At 40.8% G+C, this 22392-nt stretch overlaps 1 protein-coding gene across 5 annotated transcripts in view; it reads left to right on the top strand.

Annotated features, from left to right (window-relative positions):
* ANO4 (anoctamin 4) overlaps nucleotides 1–22392 on the top strand; it is a 320816-nt gene that overhangs the window by 126233 nt on the left and 172191 nt on the right. For all 5 annotated transcript variants that reach the window (XM_077472273.1, XM_077472272.1, XM_077472275.1 and 2 more), the window contains 2 exons: nucleotides 11056–11256; nucleotides 13154–13290. In XM_077472273.1, coding sequence (XP_077328399.1) covers nucleotides 11056–11256; nucleotides 13154–13290 — 338 coding nt within the window. The remainder of the gene's footprint in view (nucleotides 1–11055; nucleotides 11257–13153; nucleotides 13291–22392) is intronic.

The following is a 22392-nucleotide window of genomic DNA, read 5'->3' as shown; positions in this document are numbered from 1 at the left end:
AGCTGACATCAAGTATTTCATCCCCTTATGAGATCCTAACAAACCATCTTGTTTGCCGCCCATACGGTCAAGACCATCCTGCATGGTGTTCACAGGCACAACCCCAAATCAGTAGTAAGCGGCTACCTGTCACCAGCGCTATATTCCGAGACATGTCTTTCATTCTGTTACATTCTCCTTTCGGTTAATTTCAGCCTGGTCATTCAAGCAGCCATCTACCTGGCGTTCTACGGCTTCTTATGCCTCAGTGAACTCAGTCACCGTCCCAGTTGTAAGCTGTTACGTAGTCGCCACCTCACACACCATCAGACTTACTTCATCTTGCACCTGAGGGTGTCCAAAAAACAACAGTCTGGTCCGGGGTTGATATTAAACTTTCCGAACTCTCAACGCCCGGTGCCCCGCATCCGTTCTAGATCAGTTATTAGCTCATCTGTCTGATCCCTCGCAGGACAGCCCATTACTACCGTTCCCAATTAGCCCTCTAAGCAGCAAACAGTTCATTAGTCACATCAAGATCCTTTTGAACAACTTAGGCCTTGACCCTGGCCGTTTTCCTGGACAATCTTAGCATTGGAGCAGCATCAGCAGCCTCACGAAATGGGGTCCCAGACCACGTGGCCAAAAAGGAAATCCACCTGCTTCGCTCGATACATCCCCAATCCACAAGTGGAGATGTCACAAACCTTCAGCAACCTTGCCCTGCAGTGTCTTATTGTACACAATTAATAATTACTTCCCTAACCAGGTAGTTTGCGCCCTTCTCTTGGCATATCGCCCAGCAGACTAGGGCTCACCGCCCAGTTCACCAGGGCTTACCTTACAGCAGGCCAGGGCACACTTCAGGTCTGTTTTATGTTATTAGTCTTGTGACGTGTGTATGTGTTCTTTCATATCTCTAAGCCCTTGTACGGTCGGACATTCCGACAACCAAATCCGTCGGATTTTGTCCGACGGATTTTGTCCGAAACTGTTGCAGACACAAGGTCGGACAAAGTCGTCGGAAAATCCGATCGTTCAGAACGTGATGACGTTATTTCGTTACGACTGGACTACGTTCACGCTAGTAGCCAATAGCTTTGGTGTAGGAATTTGATCTGAGAATGCGTGGCACTTTGTCCAATCGGAATTCTCTACACATGATCGGAGTATGTCCGATCGGAGCATTTTGTCTGAAAATTTTACCAACAAGTTGGAAAACTTGGTCCGTCGGATACTCCTGTTTTATTGGATTGAGATCTGGTGACTGTGGAGGCCATTGGAGTACAGTGAATTGTCATGTTCAAGAAACTAGTTTGGGATGATTTGAACTTTGTGACATGGTGTATTATCTTGCTGGAAATAGCCATCAGAAGATGGGTACATAAAGGGATGGACATGGACCTCAACAATACTCAGGTAGGTCATGGCATTTAAACAACGCTACATAATAACATAGTCGATGAAGTTGAAAAAAGGCAGAAGTCCATCCAGTTCAACCTGTGTGTGTATTTATGTGAATGGTAAATTCTATACCCCTGTATATTGTGGTTATTAAGGTGCCCATCTGATAGTTTTTTTTTAATTATCGATGCTCCCTGCTGATACCACTGCTTGTGAAAGAGAATTCCACTTACTGCTCTGACAGTTAGGGAACCCTCTATGTAGTTTAAGGTTAAACCAATACTCTTCTATCTTTAGTGAATGACCACGTGTCTTTTTAAATCTCCTTTCACTGAAAAGTTTTTTTTCCCTATGCTAGGTAGGTCACCAGTATGGTATTTGTACATCAATATCATATCACTTCTCAAGCGTCTCCTCTCCAGAGAGAATAAGTTCAATGCTTGTAGTCTTTCCCCATAGCAGAGGTCCTCCAGTTTCTTTATTAGCTTTGTTTAACTGGATGGCATACTCAAGATTCGGCCGGAACAGAGTCTTGTAGAGTGGGAGAATTATCGTTCTATCTCTGGAGTGAATCTTTTTAATGCATGCCAATATTCTGTTGGCTTTGCTTGCAGTTGCTTGGCATTGCATGCCAGTGCTGAGCTTGTCATCTACGAGGACCCTCATGTCCTTTTCCATCCTAGATTCCCCCAGAGGTTCTCCTTCTAGTGAGTAACATCCATTTGTATTTTTGCCACCCAAAAGGATTACCTTACATTTTGTTTGATTGAGCTGTTTATCCCATCCTCTAGATCGTTAATGAATAAATGAAACAGGATTGGTCCCAGAACAGATACCTGGGGGACCACACTTTCCACACCAGACCATTCCCAGGGCTCGCCATTTATCACCACACTTTGGACTCACCCCCGTAGCCAGTTTTCAATCCAGGTACTCACCCTATAGTCCATGACTACATACTTTAATTTGTACAGTGAACGTTTGTGGGGAACTGTATCGCATGCCTTTGCAAAATCTAGATACACCACATCTACAGGCCTTCCTTTATCTAGATGGCAGCTCACGTCTTTATAGAAGGTTAACAGATTGGTCTGGTAAGAACGATTTTTCTCATGAATCTATGTTGCTGCTAATGATACCGTTTTCATTACTAAAATCTTGTATATAGTCCCTTATCAACCCCTCCAATAGCTTGCAGACTATTGATGTTAGGCTGACTGGCCTGTAGTTCCCAGAGATATATCTTGGCCCTTTTTTAAATATTGTTGCCACGTTGGTTTTCTACAATCAGCTGGAACCATTCCAGTCAGCAAACTGTCCACAAAAATTAGTAACAATGGTGTGGCTATCATCTGACTAAGTTCCTTTAGGACCCTCGGGTGTAAGCCATCTGGTCCCGGTGACTTACTTATGATAAGTTTTTCCAAGTCTATTTATGATTTATTCTTCTGATAGCCACGAGGGTGCTTTCTGTGACGTGCTTTTACAATTAATATTATAGACTTGGTTGCTGTATCACCTTGTTTCTTTTTTGAAGGCTGAGGAGAAGAATATATTCAAAACCTTTGCCATCTTTCTGTGTTTTGTAACCAAATTCCCTTCATCATCCTTTATGTGGCCAATATGTTCTGGCCTCCCTTTCTTACTATTTATATACTTTTTTTTTTAATTCTCCACTATGTGCCTTTCATGTTCTATCTTAGCCATCCTGTTTTGACTCTTTAATTTCTTTTTGCATTTTTTGTAATGATGTAATGCTTACGATGACCCCTCAGCCTTGTATTTGTAGGGTGGTTAGGGTGCCTATAGCATATACCCAGTATTACTTTCCCCATAGTTTCCTCCCCTTGAACCTCTACCCATAAGGATTCAACCTCCTCCCTAGCTCCATTAGTGATATCGTCCCTCATATTAACTTGCACATCTTTCTTGATATACAGGCACACCCCTCCTCCTTTTTTACCCTCCCTATCCCTGGGATATAGTTAATACCCCTAAATGGTTGCTAGCCAATCATGAGAGCCAGAGACATGCAGTGAGGTTAGTGGCTGGTGAGTTAATGGCTAGTATTAGAGCCAGATACACACAGGTTACATATGCCACGATCGTTAGAGCGAGAGCAATAAATACATTTTTACAGCGCCGCCTATGGGGATTTTTAAGTACTGAAGTTTGGCACCATTCCACAAGTGTGCGTAATTTTATAAAGCATGATATGTTAGGTATCTATTTACTCGGCGTAACATCATATACAAAAAATTGGGCTAACTTTTGTGTTTTTTTTAATTTTTATTATTCATGAAACGCACTATATTCCAGTAGTAGAAGTTACAAAATCTTTTCTTCTTTTCACATTATGTTTACATTGCTTACAAGGTGGACATCGGCCACACGCATAGAAACCAGTTAAGAAAGAAAATATCCTATTCTCCTTCAAAATGGGAGGATCTACAACACTAGGAGCTAAGAAGTCCCTAAGAGACTGTGAAAAGAAGGAAATATTTTGTAACTTCTACTACTGGTATCACATATCCCATAAAAAATTTGATCACGTGTAATACTGTTGGTGTTGTTTACGTGCTCGAGTGCGATTGCAGTTTACATTATGTAAGTAGAACCTCGAGACCGCTCAATTGGTACTGAGGGGCTCAACGTGTGCCAAGAAAATTTCCCCCACACCATTTCACCACCAGCCGTTGTTACAAGGCAGGATGGATCCATGCTTTCATGTTGTTTACACCAAATTTTGACCCTACCATTTGAATGTCAGAGCTGAAATCGAGACTCATCAGACCTGGCAAAGTTTTTCCATTCTTCTATTGTCCAATTTTGGTGAGCCTGTGCAAAGCTTCAGTCTCCTATTCTTAGTTGACAGGAGTGGCACCCTGTATGGCCGTCTGCTGCAGTAGCCTATCTTCTTCAAGATTTGATGTGTTGCGTGTTTAGAGATGGTATTCTGCATACCTTGGTTTGAGTTACTGTTGCCTTTCTATCATCTCGAAACAGTCTGCCCATTTTCCTCTGACCTATGACATCAACAAGGCATTTTCATCCACAAAACTGAAACTGCTGCTCATTGGATATTTTCTCTTTTTCGGACCATTCACTGTAAACCCTAGAGATGGTTGTGCATGAAAATTCCAGTAGATCAGCAGTTTTTGAACAGCCACGTCACATTTAAAGTCACTTAAATCCCCTTTCTTCCCCATTCCCATGCTCAGTTTGAACTTCAGCAAGTCACCTTCACCACATCTAAAAGGCTAAATGCTTTGAGTTGATGCCATGTGATTGGCTGATTAACAATATGTGTTAACAAGCAATTGAACAGGTGGACCTAATAAAGTGGCTGATATATGTGTATATATAAAATAAAAATGCTTTTTTTTCTTTTTATAAGTGATCACATAATCTCTGTTCTCAGCTAAGTAAGAGGATTGGAGAGGTGGGGGTTGAGAAACAGCAGTAAACTGATATTCACAGTTAATGGCTGTGGCTGTGTCTGGGACAGGCAGGCAGGCTGTGCTGTACTGACCACGCTGGGATGGATGCGCTTCTATGCTTAGTGTGGTCAGTTTGAAATAGGAAAGAGGGGTACTGGCAGGATCACCAGGTATTTTACACAAGGGAAGAAATGAAAAGAGAATTTTTAACACAAGTACATGGTACAATAGACACATATCAGTTCATTCATGAACTTATCAAATGTACCATGAACTTTTGTACACATTTTCATACAAATGTTTGCTTGAAAATCTACTAGTGTATTGCCAATTAACTCTACATTTGATAAAAAACAAAATACAAAAAACTGTGTACATTGCCAGGGTTTTACCAAACATAGTAGATTCCTACAAAAACAATTAGGCAGAAAATCTAAGGCAACTGTGAACTTTTATAGTACGGTAAGGAATCACATAACCTTTGATATAAAAAAGTATAAATTTGTTTAGAATCAACAAACACAATTTCTATTTTTAAAAAAATAGTAGATTTCTGTTTTTCTGTTCTGAGGAAGAAGCTTGTTGCTTCACTGTATCTATTCCAGGCTAATTTCAGAATGGAATAGTGTTCTTTTTTTAATGATTAGCTTGAATTTACTTTTAACTTATACTGCTGGTGACACCTAATGTTAAAATTATCATAATGACCATACTGAGATATCTGTTATTAAATAAAGAGCAGGCTTGATGAACCGCTTGGTCTGTTTTTGTCATCACTTTTTTATGTTTCTATAGGAGTCAGACAGATGTGTGTATGCACATCATTCTCCTGGATACATTTGCTCATCTGTGGCCACCCTGAGTTAGTATTGGTCTGCTAATATTAAGGTATGCCAAAATAAAAACTAAGGATGTTTGCTAGTATACTATAACATCATAGCAAATATATGGGTGGCCATGGTAAGCAATGAATAGTCTACTGCAGTGCACAGTAAATCTTATGATGGAAACTACAACCCTGCTGGAAACTGGAATTCTAAGCTCATTGTCAGCAGCTTTTCTTGTTATACAGGCATTAATTGTAGCTTTGCACAGTAAAATACTGCCTGGGAAATCCATATACCTCTGTGGAGAATGAGATTGAGTTTGCTATGATGCCAGAATATCATTATATACTTCATAGTATATCAATATTTTCACCTGTAATACAAGGTGGGGGATAAACAAAAATCAAATGTTTTTGAAACACAGTGGGGTTTATTTACATAGTTACATAGTTAGTCAGGTTGAAAAAAAGACACAAGTCCATCTAGTTCAACCATAAAAAATAAAAATAAATAAAATAAAATAAAATAACAAATATCATACAATCCCATATACAAAATCCTATATCCACAGTTGATCCAGAGGAAGGGGAAAAAAACGACCAGAAAAGCAGGATCCAATTTGCTACAGCAGGGGAAGATGGTTAGATACAATGGCTTTGAAATTACAATTACATAGTAACTGTAATTTCAAAGCCATTGTATCTAATTTTTGGGGACTCATTAATGATGGAAATAGTACCACTGGATTGGTGTAGGGCCAACGTGGTGCCTATATTTAAACAGGGAACAAAATCTTTATCAAGTAACTATAGACCTGTTAGTTTAACTTCTATAGTGGGGAAGATACTGGAGAGTTAAATAAAAGACCACATAGATGCGTTCTTGCTGGAAAGCCCAACAGAGCTCAATTCTTTTAGGATCTGTGGGTGGATGCCATCTGGTACATGTGCTTTATTCACCTTTATTCTGTCTAAATATCTCTGGACCATATCCCTTTTGAGCCATTGTGGATCATTTGGGGCTGTGTCACTACCACCCCTGTTATGGACATGAGCTCCCCCATGCTCCTTTGTATACACAGAACTGAAGAATGTATTAAATACATTTGCCTTCTCTTTTTCCCGGTCACCCACTCTAGATTATTTTGTAAAGGGCCTACATGCACAGACCTGACCTTGATTAATATTTTTTTGGGTTTGTCCTACTATCTTTTGCAATCTGTCGTTCGTTTTGAGTTTTTGCTTTCTTGATTTCCTTTTTACATTTTATATTCTTTGTAGCATTTAAACGACACTAGTGTTCCTTTATTTGTATATTTTTTAAAAGCTCTTTTCTTATTGTTTATAGCTTTTTTAACTTTGGCCATGTGCCACATAGGTTTTATTTTTAGCCTTTTAAACTTATTGCCCATGGGAATATACTTTGCAGTGAGTTCACAAACAGTCATTTTGAAGAATTCCCATTTCTGTTCTGTGCCCATTGATGCCAATATTCCCTCCCCGTCCAAGTCCTGGAGAGCAGGCCTCGTCCTTGGAAAATTTGCTCTCTTGAAATTAAGTGTTTTTATCTTTCCCGTATATGTTTTTTACTTACAGCTAACATCAAATCATGTTATGGTCACTGCTACCCAGATGTTCCTTTATATGAACATTAGTAATAAGCTCTGCATGGTTTGAGATTACTAGGTCCAGCAGAGAGTCATTCCTATTTGGGGCCTCAATAAACTGGACCATAAATTGTCCTGTAGTAGGTTTATAAATGTTTGCCCTTTAACTGTGCCAGCAGTGCCACTACTCCAGTCAATTTATGGGTAGTTAAAATCTCCCATTATTATCACCGTCCCAGCCCTTGCAGCCCTTTCCATCTGTGCAAGGAGCTGAGTCTCCACCTCCTCATTAACATTGGGTGGTCTATAACAAACTCCAATCATTAACTTTGAAATATGCACATCTATATGCAGTTCCACCCATACTACTTCAGACCCATCACCCTCTCCATCAACCAGGTCCTCTTCCACACTCGTTTTGAGATCACTTCTCACATAGAGACAGTCCCCGCTGCCTTACCTTTTTACCCTTTCTCGCTGAAAGAGTGCATAGCCAGGAATATTAATAGCCCAGTCATGTGAGGAATGAAGCCAAGTTTCAGCAATACTGATTACATCATAGGCAAATCCACTGTGCACTACAAGTGCACTGCGAATGCACTTGAAAGTGTACTTGAAAGTGCAGTCACTTTAGATCTGAGGGGGACACGCAAGGAAAATAAAAAACAGCATTTTTGCTTGCACATAATTGGATGATAGAAATCAGCAGAGCTTCCCCTAATTTCAGATGTTCCCCACATGCAGTGCACTCGTAGTGCACAGTGGATTTGCCTTTAGTAAACCAACCTCACTGTCCTTAAAACTTGCAATACACTTTCATGGTAGTATGGTACAACCTAGATGTGGTACCTGTGGATCAGAACACCACATGAGGGCCCTGCCTGTATTTAGTTGTATTTTAGTTATTTAAGCGCTACACCTTCTTTTTCATTTCTTCCAATTGTACCCAGCAATTTAGTGTTAGCAGCTTTTTATTTTTTATTTTTATATGTCTTTTGTATTTAGCGTAACAAATTCTCTTATTTCTGTATTTAGTTGTTACCTGGATTATTTTTTTAAAAAATGACTCCCAGAACAATAGAGCACCAATAGTTGAGGATCCCAGATTTATGCAATAGGGCAGCTGCTCGGCAATTATTAATTACATCAGTCTCTATTGTATATCTATCCTATCATAAAGAACATTTATAACAGAATTGACTGTGGCTGATAACTGCTGTGGAACGTGTTCATTTTTTGCTGCTGTGTTGTTTTCTGCAGTGTAGACAAGGCTGAACTGAATATTCATTGATGCAGACGTGCAGCTGCCATCTTTAAAGCAGTTCTTTGTCCTGTTTGTAAAAAAAAAAGACACTCACCTGTCCAGGGATTCAGCATCATCCATTCTTCTTCTGGTCCCTGGAACCGCCATGTTAACTGGGGGGCAGCCAGCAGTAATTCCTCATGATTTAACAGCCGTCTCCCCACTGCGCATGCGCAGGCTGCGCTGAGCTTTGTGAATGGTCCCACAGCCTTTTGGGACCTGTGATGTGTGATGTGTTGCGGGCAGGGGCCCGAGCGGCAAAGCCTCAGGTGGATCGCCGCGGTGATCTGACCAGAAGTGGGAGTGAATAGGGATGGGCCGAACACCCCCCTGGTTCGGTACCGCACAGACAAAAAATTCAGTGGAACACACAAACACCATTAAAGTCTATGGGACACGAACATGAATAATCAAAAGTGCTAATTTTAAAGGCTTATATGCAAGTTATTGTCATAAAAAGTGTTTGGGGACCCGGGACCTGTCCCAGAGGACATGTATCAATGCAAAAAAAAGTTTTACAAACAGATGTTGTTTCAGGAGCAGTGATTTTAATAATGCTTGTGTTTAGAACAGTCCCTGCACAGAATGGCATTTCTAAAGGAAAAAAAGTAATTTAAAACTACTCGTGGCTATAATGAATTGTCTATGGGAGAAAACAAAATGATAATTTTAAAGGCTTATATGCATGGTATTGTCATAAAAAGTGTTTGGGGACCTGGGTCCTGCCCTAGGGGACATGTATCAATGCTAAAGAAAATTTTAAAAACTGAAATTTTTTCGGGACAAACCAATCAATAATCGCTTATTGCAATTTTTTTTACCAAAAATATGTAGAAGAATACGTATCGGCCTAAACTGAGGGAAAAAAATGTTCTTTTATATATTTCTGAGGGATATTTATTATTACAGAAAGTAAAAAATAATGCTTTTTTCAAAATTGTCGCTCTATTTTTGTTTATAGCGCAAAAAATAAAAACCGCAGGGGTGATCAAATACCACCAAAATAAAGCTCTATTTGTGGGAAAAAAAGGACGTCAGTTTTGTTTGGGAGCCACGTCGCACGACCGCGCAATTGTCAGTTAAAGTGACGCAGTGCCGAATCGCAAAAAGTGGTCTGGTCTTTGACCAGAAAAATGGTCCAGGGCTGAAGTGGTTATAGAGACAATAGCAAAAAAGTTTGAATGTGCCTAACCTAACTCTATTAGTCCAAGATTTTTTGACATAGAGAGAAAAGATTTGACATGAAGATTAGACAAAGCAGTCGCTGCGAGTGGACATTTATAGTCATATTCTCTGCCCATAGGCTATAGAAGAATTCTAATGTTGGTTGACTAGTAATAATAATGAATAAATATAATTATTACTAGTGTCATACAACATTAGAATTCTACTATAGCTTGTAGGCGGAACATTCGACCGGAAATGCATGATTGCAGCGTCATACAGTTTAGCTGCTCTGTCGGATCTTCTTAGAACATTCGATAGACACCATAAGCCTTCAATGACAGATTTGACCTTAATTATTTCGGATTTTCGGACGACTGCATTTTTTAACGAAACAAAAAAAAACTAATTTTCGGGAGTAACTAAATAAATTTATTTTTTGGGCGAAAATGAAATTCCGAAACGAAATATTTCAGTGTGCACGTCTAGAAATGAATGGGCACCACTGCCGATGCACTTGAAAAGCGATTTGGCAAGTGCTACATGGGTGCTATTAACCCTTTCTTCGGCCACTAGCAGGGGTTAAAAGTACCCTGCTAACAACCGAAAAGCGCAGCTAAAACGATGGTAAAGTGCCGCTAAAACTAGCGGCGCTTTACCGCTGACATGGCCTGTGGCTCAATGCGAAAGAGATCTAACTATCATGTTCACCTCAGTGCCACATACTATACTGTTGCTATAACTAAGAATGAATGAAATGATTCACATTTTTTTGTAAATGCTATAAGTAAATGTAAACACTAACTGGATGATATTTAGCTTTATCAACTGTGTATCATAAGCAACTGCAGTGTTTTTTTTTTTTTTTTTTTTACTTTTTTTTGTAAAATTCAATTTTTAACTCTTCCTCATGCTGCAGATCCCCTCCGACCCTTTTCAGACACTTCCATTATACACTCCCTAACTCCATTGTTGCCTACATATAATTGGTCTGTACTAGCTTTCTGATAATTACAATGGCAGATCATGCCAGCGCAGTATGTGTCAGGACGGTCTCCACCAAGGGTGAGTGTGGTAGGCTGGCAACACAAAAACGCATAACAAGGATCTTTATTGCAGGATCACCAGGTATTATGTCAATAAAAACTGAGGATTTAAAAAGAATGAAAGTAACTTTTGAAATATAATTAATGAGATCAACATTTTATGAGATTTTTGTGATTTGTGCACAACTAAGCTTATTTCACATAAAATAACCCTACTACAGTTTTCATAAAGATCCCCCATTGCATGTTATCATCTTGTTTGCAACATATGTATTTTCTTTTTCAGGAATAAGCATATCCATTCATGGGTCTAAAAACCAAGTGCAGATTCATCAAAGGAAAAGTGTGGAGAGTCAGTCCGTGCCGAACGATCACATTGTCGTCAGACATTCCTCACTGCCGCCTCTCCGAAGGTCAATAAGGATGGAGGCTTCCTCTTCTGGCAAGTGTGCACTATCAAATGGAAACACTGAGATTCATTATCCAGGTACAGGCTGTTCCTCCAATATATAGGGGAATAGGCCATGAAAATGTATTAATGGCTTTAGATCAGTGTTTCTCAACGTTTTTTCAGTCAAGTCATCCTTTAAAATTATAAGCAATCTCACAGCAACCCATTCTAAAATGTAAAAAAAACAAATAAACTAATGGTTTTAACTATCACTGTAGCATCCACACACATCAATATAAAGCAAATACACTTTTGCACACTGGCATTGACTAGTATTGCAGCGTTTCTCTTCTACCTCATTCAGCTAAAAGGAGAAACAGAGAAGGGCAGTGAAGGGGCAAACAAGGATGCTGCCATCATTTATTTGGACACCGGCACAATGAACTGTAGCTTTGTATAACAAAAAAGTACTTGATCCACCCCATAACTGTTAAACAATTTTTTAGCAGTTTTTAAGCATTTTGCCAAGGCACCCCTGAAGAACACAGAAGACACTCTGGTTAAAAAAGCTCCTTCAGATAACCATTCTGAGTGTTAAAAGAGAAGCATGGGAATCAGGGTTATTGTAGATTTATACTTATCTAGGTGGATCCTATGCTGCATCTGTTCCCCGGTGCCTCTGCACTGAGAACCTATCGATCGAACACCACCGATCTTTATCTCTTCATTGTCATTACAGCTTTTAGCTGCCTTGGCTTTCGGAGAGACATTGGGATTGATTTACTAAGGAGTAAATCACTTCCCAAAGTAGGTTTTCATTAATTTGTCATGTAGCTTAGTAAATGCGGTGAAACCATGCTGACTTTAATTATCCAGCCTTTTGCGAGCAAAAATCTTGTTTTATTTTCCTTGCGCATGGCTTAATATTCTTTTTTAATATATACATATAGAGTATATATATCATGCCCAAAACTAAGTGGACAGCCACAAAGCGAAGTCCATAAAGACATGGTTAGACACCTTAAGTGTGGATGGATTGCCTCACAGAGCCCTGGCCTAAACCTTTAGGATAAATTTGGAATGTCAACCGTGAGCCAGATCTTCTCATCTAACATCAATACCTGACCTCAATAATTGCAAACCAAGTTTATTCCCAAACCATTGCAATTTAACATTCTGGCTACATGGGACAAAAAACTTGCGTGTGGTTAGATGTAATGTTTAAATACAAAATGATGACTGAAACATAAAAAATATCTTTCTTTCCCTGCATAGAATAAAAAATCCCCTTGGAAAAAGACCATAATTAGAAGGGTCGAAACGAGTATGCTATCATGTGGAAGACAATGTTGCAGTAAAATGCTAATAATGGGTTTCATACAATGTGTAGTTTCATTATAATTGATGGCTAAGCTATTTTCACGTAAATGCCAGAGCTTATTTTTTACAACATGTATGAAATTGTTATTTGCTTTTTGATAAAATACAATAATTTTAATCAACAATTTTGAATATTTTTCTTGTGGCTAACATTGAGGGGCATATAGAGGCAGAAAAAAAAAGAGCAAGTGGGTAGATCTGTATGAGAGGATGTGTACATAAACCAGTCAGAATATATACAGTAGGCTTCTGACATGACTGTGACATCTAGAGAAATGATTTTAATTTGTGAAGTAGAAACTAAATTTGAATAATGCCTAAACAAAAATGTCTTCCTTATTCTGGAATGGACATTACAAAATGCATTGTTGTTTGGACTACTGCGATCTCTGTAAATGATAATACATACCTGCCCATTGCTTAGCATGCATATACCATAAAACAATTCATCAGATGCTTGGTCCTCTTTAGGAGAGAATTTGAGGATAAGGGATCCTGGATGCATATTGGAGTGCAGATAATGATGCATTGTGTATGTTGTTTGCTTGTATGTAATTACTTTCAGTTTAAGGTGTTTATTTCTAAAGAATCGTTTGTGTTTACCTAATTCCAGGAGTTAAGGACATAAATATATTCTTTGATGACATGGAAGCGGCAAACAGTCCCTCAAAAGATGATGACTCGTTGCTGCATGCTGGTAACTTGACGAGCATGTCTGATGAAGTCAGCAGATTAGATGCAGAGGGAGAGGTAAGAATCAGCTCAGTTTACTGTATATAATGATTTGTGTGACTCTGATTTCCGTCATTAAACAGGTCGTGAGTTATTCCAATATACTGTCATATACATATCCTAAGATTTCAGGTATTTGTCAGCTACAAAATATTAGCTTCCATCACTCCCTGACACTCCCTTACATCAGAGTCCCCATCAAAGTCCCCCTTATATTGGCGTTCCCCATACATCAGAGTTCCCCTCTTACACCTGGGTCCCCATCATTGTCCCCCCTTACATCTGTCACCCCATCAGAATCCCTGTCTTACATTAAAGGGTTGCACAAAATTTTACAATTGGCTGCATTTGACACGTGGGCTGCAGTTTGGAAACCTCTGGTTTAGGTGACCCCACTCACACCTGAAAATGTACACTATCCAACAATGTACTTTCTTCAATCTGTACTTATCGAAAGAGAAACTACACTCCCCTGCTTTTTCACCCCCCCATCCACTCCAACCATTTTTTCCCCCCAGCAGATCTAGAATTGTATTGCTGTGATCTGATGTCCAGGTGTCACAGCCTGTGTCCTGTAACACCATCTTGGTGCATTCAGTCTTTGGGAGTCCAGCTGCTTCTTTTGGGTTCATACAGTCAGGCCCCCAGTGACATGTGCTAGTTCTGCCCACCTGTGAATGAGCTCCTGCAGTCTCCCGGGTAATGTGAAGGGGATATCTCAGGGGGTTGCAGATGTAGGACATGGTGAGGGGGGTGGAGCCACAGAAAATAATGTTTTGAAAAACAGAACAAGCCTAAAAATAAATTGTTGCTTAGAGAGTGGAGGGGTTCACTTTAAAGTGACATTAAAGGCTCATTAAAAAAAAAATAACAAACATGTTATACTTACCTGCTCTGTGCATTAGTTTTGCATAGATCAGCTCCAATCCTCCTCTTTTTGGGTCCCCCATAGATGCTTCTGGCTCCTCCTCTTCAGCCAGTGCCCCCAATAGCATGCTACTTGCTCTGGGGGCACTGGTGCGTGATCGCTCCTGAGCACCATTCTATGCAGTCATAACACACATAGAGCTGTGGCTTGGCCCCACCCCTTGCTCTCTCCTCATTGGTTCACTGGCTTTGATTGACAGTAGCAGAAGCCAATGGCTCCTTCTGCTGTCTCAGTCAATGAGGAATGAGAGACCCAGGAGAAGCTCAGCTCTCGTGCACATCACTAGATTGCGAGGGAGCTCAGGTAAGTATTAGGGGGGCTGTTTTTTTTTTACCTTCATGCATAGAATGCATTTTTTTGACTGGCATGAAGCCAAGAAACGCGTCAGTTTTTCAAACTTATTTTATGATTTTATGATTTTGATTGGTAATTTATGTATTTCTGTTATGAACTGCATCTATGTATGTCCATTGATTTGTCTATACTCCAGATTTTCTGATCATTATTATGAAAATATATTGAGTGTATATCTATATTTATATTACTGTATTACCATTGTATGCATTCAGATCATGGACTACCCCTAGGGGTTATTGATTATAAATTAAATCTAAATAATTTCATCTACTCACATGTATTTATTAATTTTATTTTCAATTGACATGCTTCATTTAAAGTCCCACTTGCCCCCCTTTTCTTTTTATACAATTTACCCGGGATGGAAGCATGCCATTGCTACTTGATACTGCGGCAGGTCACTTCTCACCATTTTTAAAACCTGATACTAATGGCCATTACTCTACTCAAACTATTGAATTGTTTCCATTTTTTTTTATTATATGGATGTAAAATAATACTTGAAATAAATACTGCATAGTAAAACATGTATATAGAATGCTATTCAGAAGTGTGGCATTAAAAGCACCCATAAACGTGACAGAACAGGGCTGGATCATATCTCATCAGCCTAGGGCATTCACCATTGTCCAACCCTGTCAATTAGCAAAAAACCCTGGTGGATTTTATCGAATAGCATCACATCCCTTAGAAAGCAACTATTCATGGAAAAAACATACACTGGGACTTTGAAGGTGAATGACCTCAGTAAAAGCAGCTATAAAAAAAATTGTCACAATTTTTTATCCATACAAGAATGTTAAAACCTGAACATATCATACCAATATTCCATTTGTACATAGAGATATATAACATGCCTCTGTATACCTAATTTCACATATTGCTATAGCTTCATGATATAATTAAATCAATTTGTAGGCAGGTGAAAAGAATGTGGGAATATCTCAGTTTGACGTGTTTTGCAATTTGGCTCCTTCAGGAACTCAGAGGTGTTCTGAAATAAGTACAGTAATTAGCAACTTGCAATATTACAATAATTCCACACATTGGAACATACACTGATCAAGAGTTAAGCTATTATAGGTTACTTACAAATATGTACACATATCATGCCTATTGCTGCTTGTGCAGTCCACAGTGCTCATAAAAACCCACCACCACATCAGAATAAAGTCATGGGGAAGGGAACAGAGAACCCCCAAAGGGGGATGGCAGAGAGGAGAGAGGCCAGGGAATAAACACCTCTATTTTCCCCTGGCTGGAGTGAGACCAGCATCTAAAAATAAATTGGCAAATCAGATGTTTAAATGTATAAAAATTTAGTGCTATTACTGAGGTCATGCACCATGCTCCACTGTCCAACCCTAATAAACCAATACAAGCTCTTTTACTACCACTTCTCTGCATACACATTGAAAATCTCAACTGAGCTAATTTTTATGTAAGGGACAAAACACATGCTGCAGAATATTTGTATCGTTCCAAATTACTGTATTGTACGTTATATATCTACCAACACTTGATTAAATTGCAAAGTCCCTGAACAGTGCTGGGAGGACATCACACCCTTTAATCCTTCTTAAATCTTTTTAACGTATAGACATATTCGTATAAGTTTTCTTGAATACATTCATGTATATTTGTGTTGTTTTGCAGTCTTTTAGTTTGTTTAAAAATGTATTCTTAGTTGATTTATTTCTGTTGGACAGCAGTTCAATTGGCAGCTGCACATCCTCTTCTCTAAGGCTACTTTCCCACTGAGGCGCTTTACAGGTGCCTGTATAGCACCTGTAAAGCACCTCTCCTGTGTCTCCAGTGTGAAAGCCCCCGGGCTTTCACACTGGAGCGGTGCACTTGCAGGACGGTCAAAAAAGTCCTGCAAGCCACATCTTTGCAGCACTATAGGAGCGGTGTATTCATATTTTACAGGAAAGGCTGAAAGCATTGTTTAAGCCAGGTGGTTTGAGAGCCGACAAATTGTGGATCCAGCGTACCTCTCGCCATATGGCGGCTGATTGGGGTTTCCATTTTTAATTTGGAAGCCAGCCTAAAATGATCACGAGAATGGTCTCTTAGTCTTTGACCCCCATGGAATGACATGTGGCAAGGAATCTTGATCTGTAGACAGATCTGTCAGGCAATAGGATCTCACAGACCCCCCAAATGAACTTGCAAAATTTTAATTTGCCACAGGGAAAAGTTCCTGTGCGTGCATGCGGATTCATTTGTTTAGGGCAGTGATGGCTATGAACCAGACTGTCCTTTAAGGACTTTGATCTTTTAAATGTTATTTCTGGGTATGTATTGTCGGCGAGTAGAAGGTACTAATATTTCTGCATAGTGTGTCTAATCTGTTATGCTGCCCCCAGTAACGAGTAATTAATCTTACCCCACTTTAGGCTTTTGTTATTTTACTCCCATGGATGAGCTGTTCCCTATGCTGAGTCTTAGCTCGATTATAAGCCCTTTTGAGGCATTTGTTACTGTAGCCTCTTCCCGAAGGCGAAGTTGTAAAGCCTTGGCTTCTTTTTCAAAATCAGTTTCCCTACTGCAGTTCTGTTTTAGCCATAGGTATTGGCTATACGGAATACTGGTGATTAATGGTAAAGGATAAGAGCTGTCTGCCCGTAAAATCGAATTACCTGCTGACGGTTTACGGACTAAAGTGGACCCCATGCTCCCATCAGGATTGATGAATAGCTCCACATCTAAAAAGCTTAGTAATTGTTCGCCAATATTGATGGTGAATTTGAAAGTTATTCAATTGCAAAGACTCAAAAAGGAAACAGCTCATCCCTGGGGCATGTCCAAATCAAAAAAATGTTGTTGATAAAACGACGCCAGATAAGTACATTATCAAAAAATTGTCGCTACCCCCTGCACCTGGAGGTAGTGGGAGCCGTCAAATAAAAAAATAGTTTGACAGTATAAATTTCAGTAGATCAAGAATAAACTAATTATAGGGTCTTGTGGTTCAATCCCATTCACAGATAAAGCCCCCCACAACTCCAACCCACAAATCATGGGGTATGGAGTTGTAGAGGGCCTCTACATCAATAGCCACTAGGAGTGTTCCTTCTGGAACGTGAATTCCATCAAGAGCCACCAAAAGATCTACAGTGTCTCTGATATAGGAAGCCAGAGATCCCACATGGAGACGAAGATATATAAATAACCATTACCCGAGACAATTGGTTGACCCGGGGGATGGGTCTGACGCTTGTGGATCTTGGGTAGCGCATAAAGTGTTGGAGTTTTAGGTGACTGTACATTCAAAAATTCCCATTTTTTTTATTGATAAGAATATTGTGGTAGGCAGATCCTATTAGTTTCCTGTACTGGATTTCAATTTTTTTTACAAAACCTTCAGATACCCTTTTATACCATTCTTTATTTTTATTTTTTTTACCAAAACGTTTTATTGTATGTTTTAAACAGCATAAAGAGTAAAAGTACAAAAACAGTGTGCAAGAATAACATTCAATAGTTAACATGTCATGTGGCTGTACAGTTAAGTACACATTTAACATTTTCTGAGGAGAACAGATCATGTAGAATAAGAGGCCAAGGAAGTAAACATACTGAACAGTATATAGAGTATAAGCCACTTCCTCTGAGATAGCCTGGATGTTTACAGCTGACTTGTTGCTAGGGACTGAAACTGATTCTATTCTCCCTTTTGATAAAGCATCTATTTGAAAGTCTATCGAGACAAACGAGGATACTGGACAATACTAGCCAGACTAGATATAATCGTTTTGTGAGTCTTGGCTATATCAACGATCAATGTTAGCGGTTCCGTTCCTCTTGCTCAATTGCTATCTAACATTAAAGCTCCTGGAGGATAGAATAGAAAGATAAAAAGATATAAGGAAAGAGATGAATAAGGTTACAGGAGGTAAAAAGAAAGAGGAGAAAGAGATAGAGTCAAGGGAAAAAGAAGAGAGAAAAAAGAAAAAAAGGGGAGGGGTCGGGGTGACGTAGAGACAAGCTACCAGACAGAAAGGGGGTGGGGGGGTCCCACCAGCTACCCTCTCTGTCTACATTCAGCATAGTATTATAATGGACCAATGCTACCAGCTGCTCCAAGCGTGCCAGGTATGATGACGCAAGTGGCACTGTCTTGGCACAGGGTCAATCACAGTGACAGTGCCTCTAAGCCAAGGGTCAGTCATTACTCTGTATCAACGCTTGATATTGCTGTGATTTTTTAAAAGTGAGTCACGCATCCTAGATGGCTGAAAAGCTAGATATTCTATCCTGTGAAGCGTGAATCGGCTCCTCCATTGTCTCTATACGGTTAACATGCTGTACCCAACTTTTGGTTGAGGGAGGAAGTTTGGATCTCCAATGTACCGGAATACACAGCCTAGCAGCATTGATCATATGCATGGCTACCGACTTAAAGTATTTATTTTGAAGGATTTTAGAAAGATGAAGGAGATATTGCGCTGGAGAGAATACCAGAGGTAGTGAAGAAATGGTAGTTGTCACCTCATGTACTTTCCTTCAGTATGGCTGAATTAATCTGCATGTCCACTATATATGGAGGAAGGTGCCTGTTTCCTTTTCACATCTCCAACATTGATCTGATACTGTCTGAAATATTCTATGAAGCAGTTTTGGGGTTTTATACCATCTCGTTTAATATTATATCCGGGGGGGGGCGTGGTTTGCCGTGAGGAGAAATGGCCGCCTGAATCCAGGGCTCCGTCAGACCTTGGCCGCTTATTGAGCTTTGTTCGGGGAACACAGCTTTTTCTCTGCTTCCCGTCATGGGCACCTCATCCCGTGGGCACTCGACATCCAGGTCCCGCTCTCCGAGGGAAATCAACAACCGTAGCGCCCAGAATATACCGGAGATATTCTGGTCTCAGAGATCTAACATGGCGGCCCCCCCTCCCGCAACACAACCTCCTCACAGCCACAGCGGGATCGCACTAACGCCGACAGATCACTGTCCTCCCCCTGGGGGAGATAATCAGCCATCACCCCAGGCTCCAACCTTGAATGACTTACGAGCAATAGCTGCAGACATCAAGGACACTCTCTCTGCAGCCATAACAGATCTTCGTCATGAGATGCAGGCTATTGCAGGAAGAGTGCAGAGAATTGAGCTGACAACCAAGCAGCATCAGACGGCGATCACCCAGATGTACTATACAGTGGATGAGCACACTCTGCAACTCCGTGACATGCAAAGACACGTCGAAGAATTGGACAATAGGGGTCGCCGCCATAACCTGTGGGTGAGAGGTCTCCCCGAATCCATCGAACAGGATCAACTTCTCCCGACGATCACAGCCTTGTTTAACTCCATTCTCGATCAACCCCGCCAAACCCCTATTGCCATGGAACGTATCCATCGGGCCCTCCGGCCTAAGGGTAGGGACACAGACCCCCCGAGGGACATCATCTGTCATGTAGATGACTTTGCGACTAAAGAGGACATCCTCCGCAAAGCCAGAGACAAGCAACGACTGGAACATGAGGGACATATCCTCCACATTTACCAGGATCTCTCCGCAATTACTCTCCGCCACCGCAGGGACCTCCGCCCACTCCTAGAGGTACTGCGCGGTAGAGGAATAAAATACCGCTGGAAATTTCCATTTGGTCTCCTAGCAATCTATAGAGGCCACTCCGCCCTCCTAAGAGTCCCAGAAGAACTAGAAGATTTTTGCCAAACACTGGACGTAGCGGTCCCAAACTGGTATGCGGATTTCCAAACTCCCAACCGCGGCCAACATTCACCTAGGAAAGAGCCGATGGAAGCCCAGGACGCCAGAGGCTGCAGACGACGCTCTCCTTCATCCCCCAGATCCAGTCCAGCCTCGACACAGCGCTTCCAACATCTGAATTCACCCTCCGCTCCCCTGTCTCGCAGGGCTCGGCGCGATCGTTAGGATGCCATTAATAGAAGTCGCCAGGGACTAGTGGACTGTGACCCACACATGGAAACCCAAGCGATACTCCAAGCACCCAGCTACTTCCTACCGGTATAAAATGACCACAGAAAGACCCGTTATGCTGATTATCTCTTTTTAACGAGACCAGTTTTCTGTAGCCAGGTACTTCTCATATACTTCCCACACACGATGCAAGTCTTAACCTTCACCATTCCCAATGAACAGATAGACTTATGACGACTATACACTCAGGTGACACGAAATAACCCAATACTACTGGTCATTTACCTAATATTATATCCATTTTCCTGTGCGTTTACATTGAGGTGTCCCTTATGAATGAATAGGTGATCCCAGTCAGCATCTTCAATCTCCCTGTACAGCATGGATCCCCAGTATGCATGTTCTGAGTGTAGTAAAGAGTAAGGCTCTCCAAACATGGAGTCATAGAGTGCTGAGATCAAATAATTCTTGGGAGCCAAGCTCAAGGACAGGGATTCGAACACGGTGGGTGTTTTCATATAGCCTTCCCTTCTCCTCGGGTCATCTAGAAAATGTTTCAACTTGAATGTAGTACCAGAAAGGTAATGATTTGGTGTTAGACATTGCTGCTAAATCTTGCTGGCGTACAAACTTGTCCCTATGGAAGAAATGTTTCGCAAGCATCTCTGCATAAGGCCATTCTTGTGCTAGAAATGTTTTAGCTAACCCTGGGGGAAAGTCAGGGTTGCCCCTGATGGGGGTAATCAAGCACTCCGTGGTCAAAATCGCATGTGTTTTACAGGCCCTATGGAATTCATGGAGGGTTTCCCCAATGAGGGGATGTGAGTGGAGATGAAGCCTAGTGGTAGTTTCTTATAGAACCAAGGGAGTAGGTGAAGGTCATATCCCGGGATCAATCATTCAAGATCTACCCAGTCTTTGTAATGGCCATGAATCTTCCAGTCTACAACCCTAGTCATAATATCGCAATATATCGGGGAGGCCAATTCTGCCCTTGGATTTGGGTAGGAATAATTTCACCAATCCGTCTCGTGCCAATTTGGATCCCCAGAGGAAAGAGCTACACATCTTCTTGCAGGCTGCAAAGAAAGTTGGTGGTAGCCGTATTGGTAAAATTAGCATTTTATATAATATGCGGGGGAGGACTGTCATTTTCAGAGCAGAGGCCCATTCAAACCAAGATAGGGTGGGGAAATCCCATCTTTTTAAATCTTCTTGTAAGTGTTTTAGTTCAGATGAAAAGTTATTTTCTTAGAGAGTATCTAGCTTACTGGGAAGTTGAATACCAAGATAAGTGATGACATCTGCTTTCTATTTAAAGGGAAAATTTGACTGGCAATGCGGTACTAGATTATTCGGTAGGGAGACGTTCAGTGCAAACATTTTTGAGTAGTTAATCTTTAGATTAGAAATGTGTTTAAATTGATCGAGGACTGGCATAAGGTTTGACAGGGATGTTAGTGGCTCTGTTAGGAAAAGCAAGATGTCGTCCGCAAAGGCTGCAGTCTTGTATTCCTTACTATGAACATTGATACCTTTTATATTCGGGTTGGCCCTGATGCAGGGTAAGAGGGGCTCTAGGGTGAGAATATATAGTAAAGGTGAAAGAGGGCATCCTTGTCTTGTGCCGTTATGGATAGGGAAGACGTCCAATAGGCAGCCATTGACTGGCTCTTGGATTTATATGGAGTGCTCCAATAAAGGTACGCTTACAGCTCCCTAATCCAAGAGCATCTAGGACTGCATCCATATAGTCCCCGGCCACCCTATCGAATGCCTTCTCTGCATCCATTGCTAGGAAGAACCCTTCTCGCTGGGTGGAAGTCAGCCAGTGATGTAAATTTAGGGCCTTAATGGTACTGTCCCTGGCTTCCCTACCCAGGACAAAGCCTACTTGAGCCCTTCCTACCCAGGCTGGTACAT

Source organism: Lithobates pipiens, unplaced genomic scaffold (genome assembly GCF_037356315.1).
Source record: "Lithobates pipiens isolate NorthernLeopardFrog02 unplaced genomic scaffold, aLitPip1_a1.2 Scaffold_8, whole genome shotgun sequence".
Classification (NCBI taxonomy): Eukaryota; Metazoa; Chordata; class Amphibia; order Anura; family Ranidae; genus Lithobates; species Lithobates pipiens.
The sequence above is the reverse complement of the archived record's forward strand: the minus strand, read 5'-3'. Positions and strand labels throughout refer to the sequence as shown.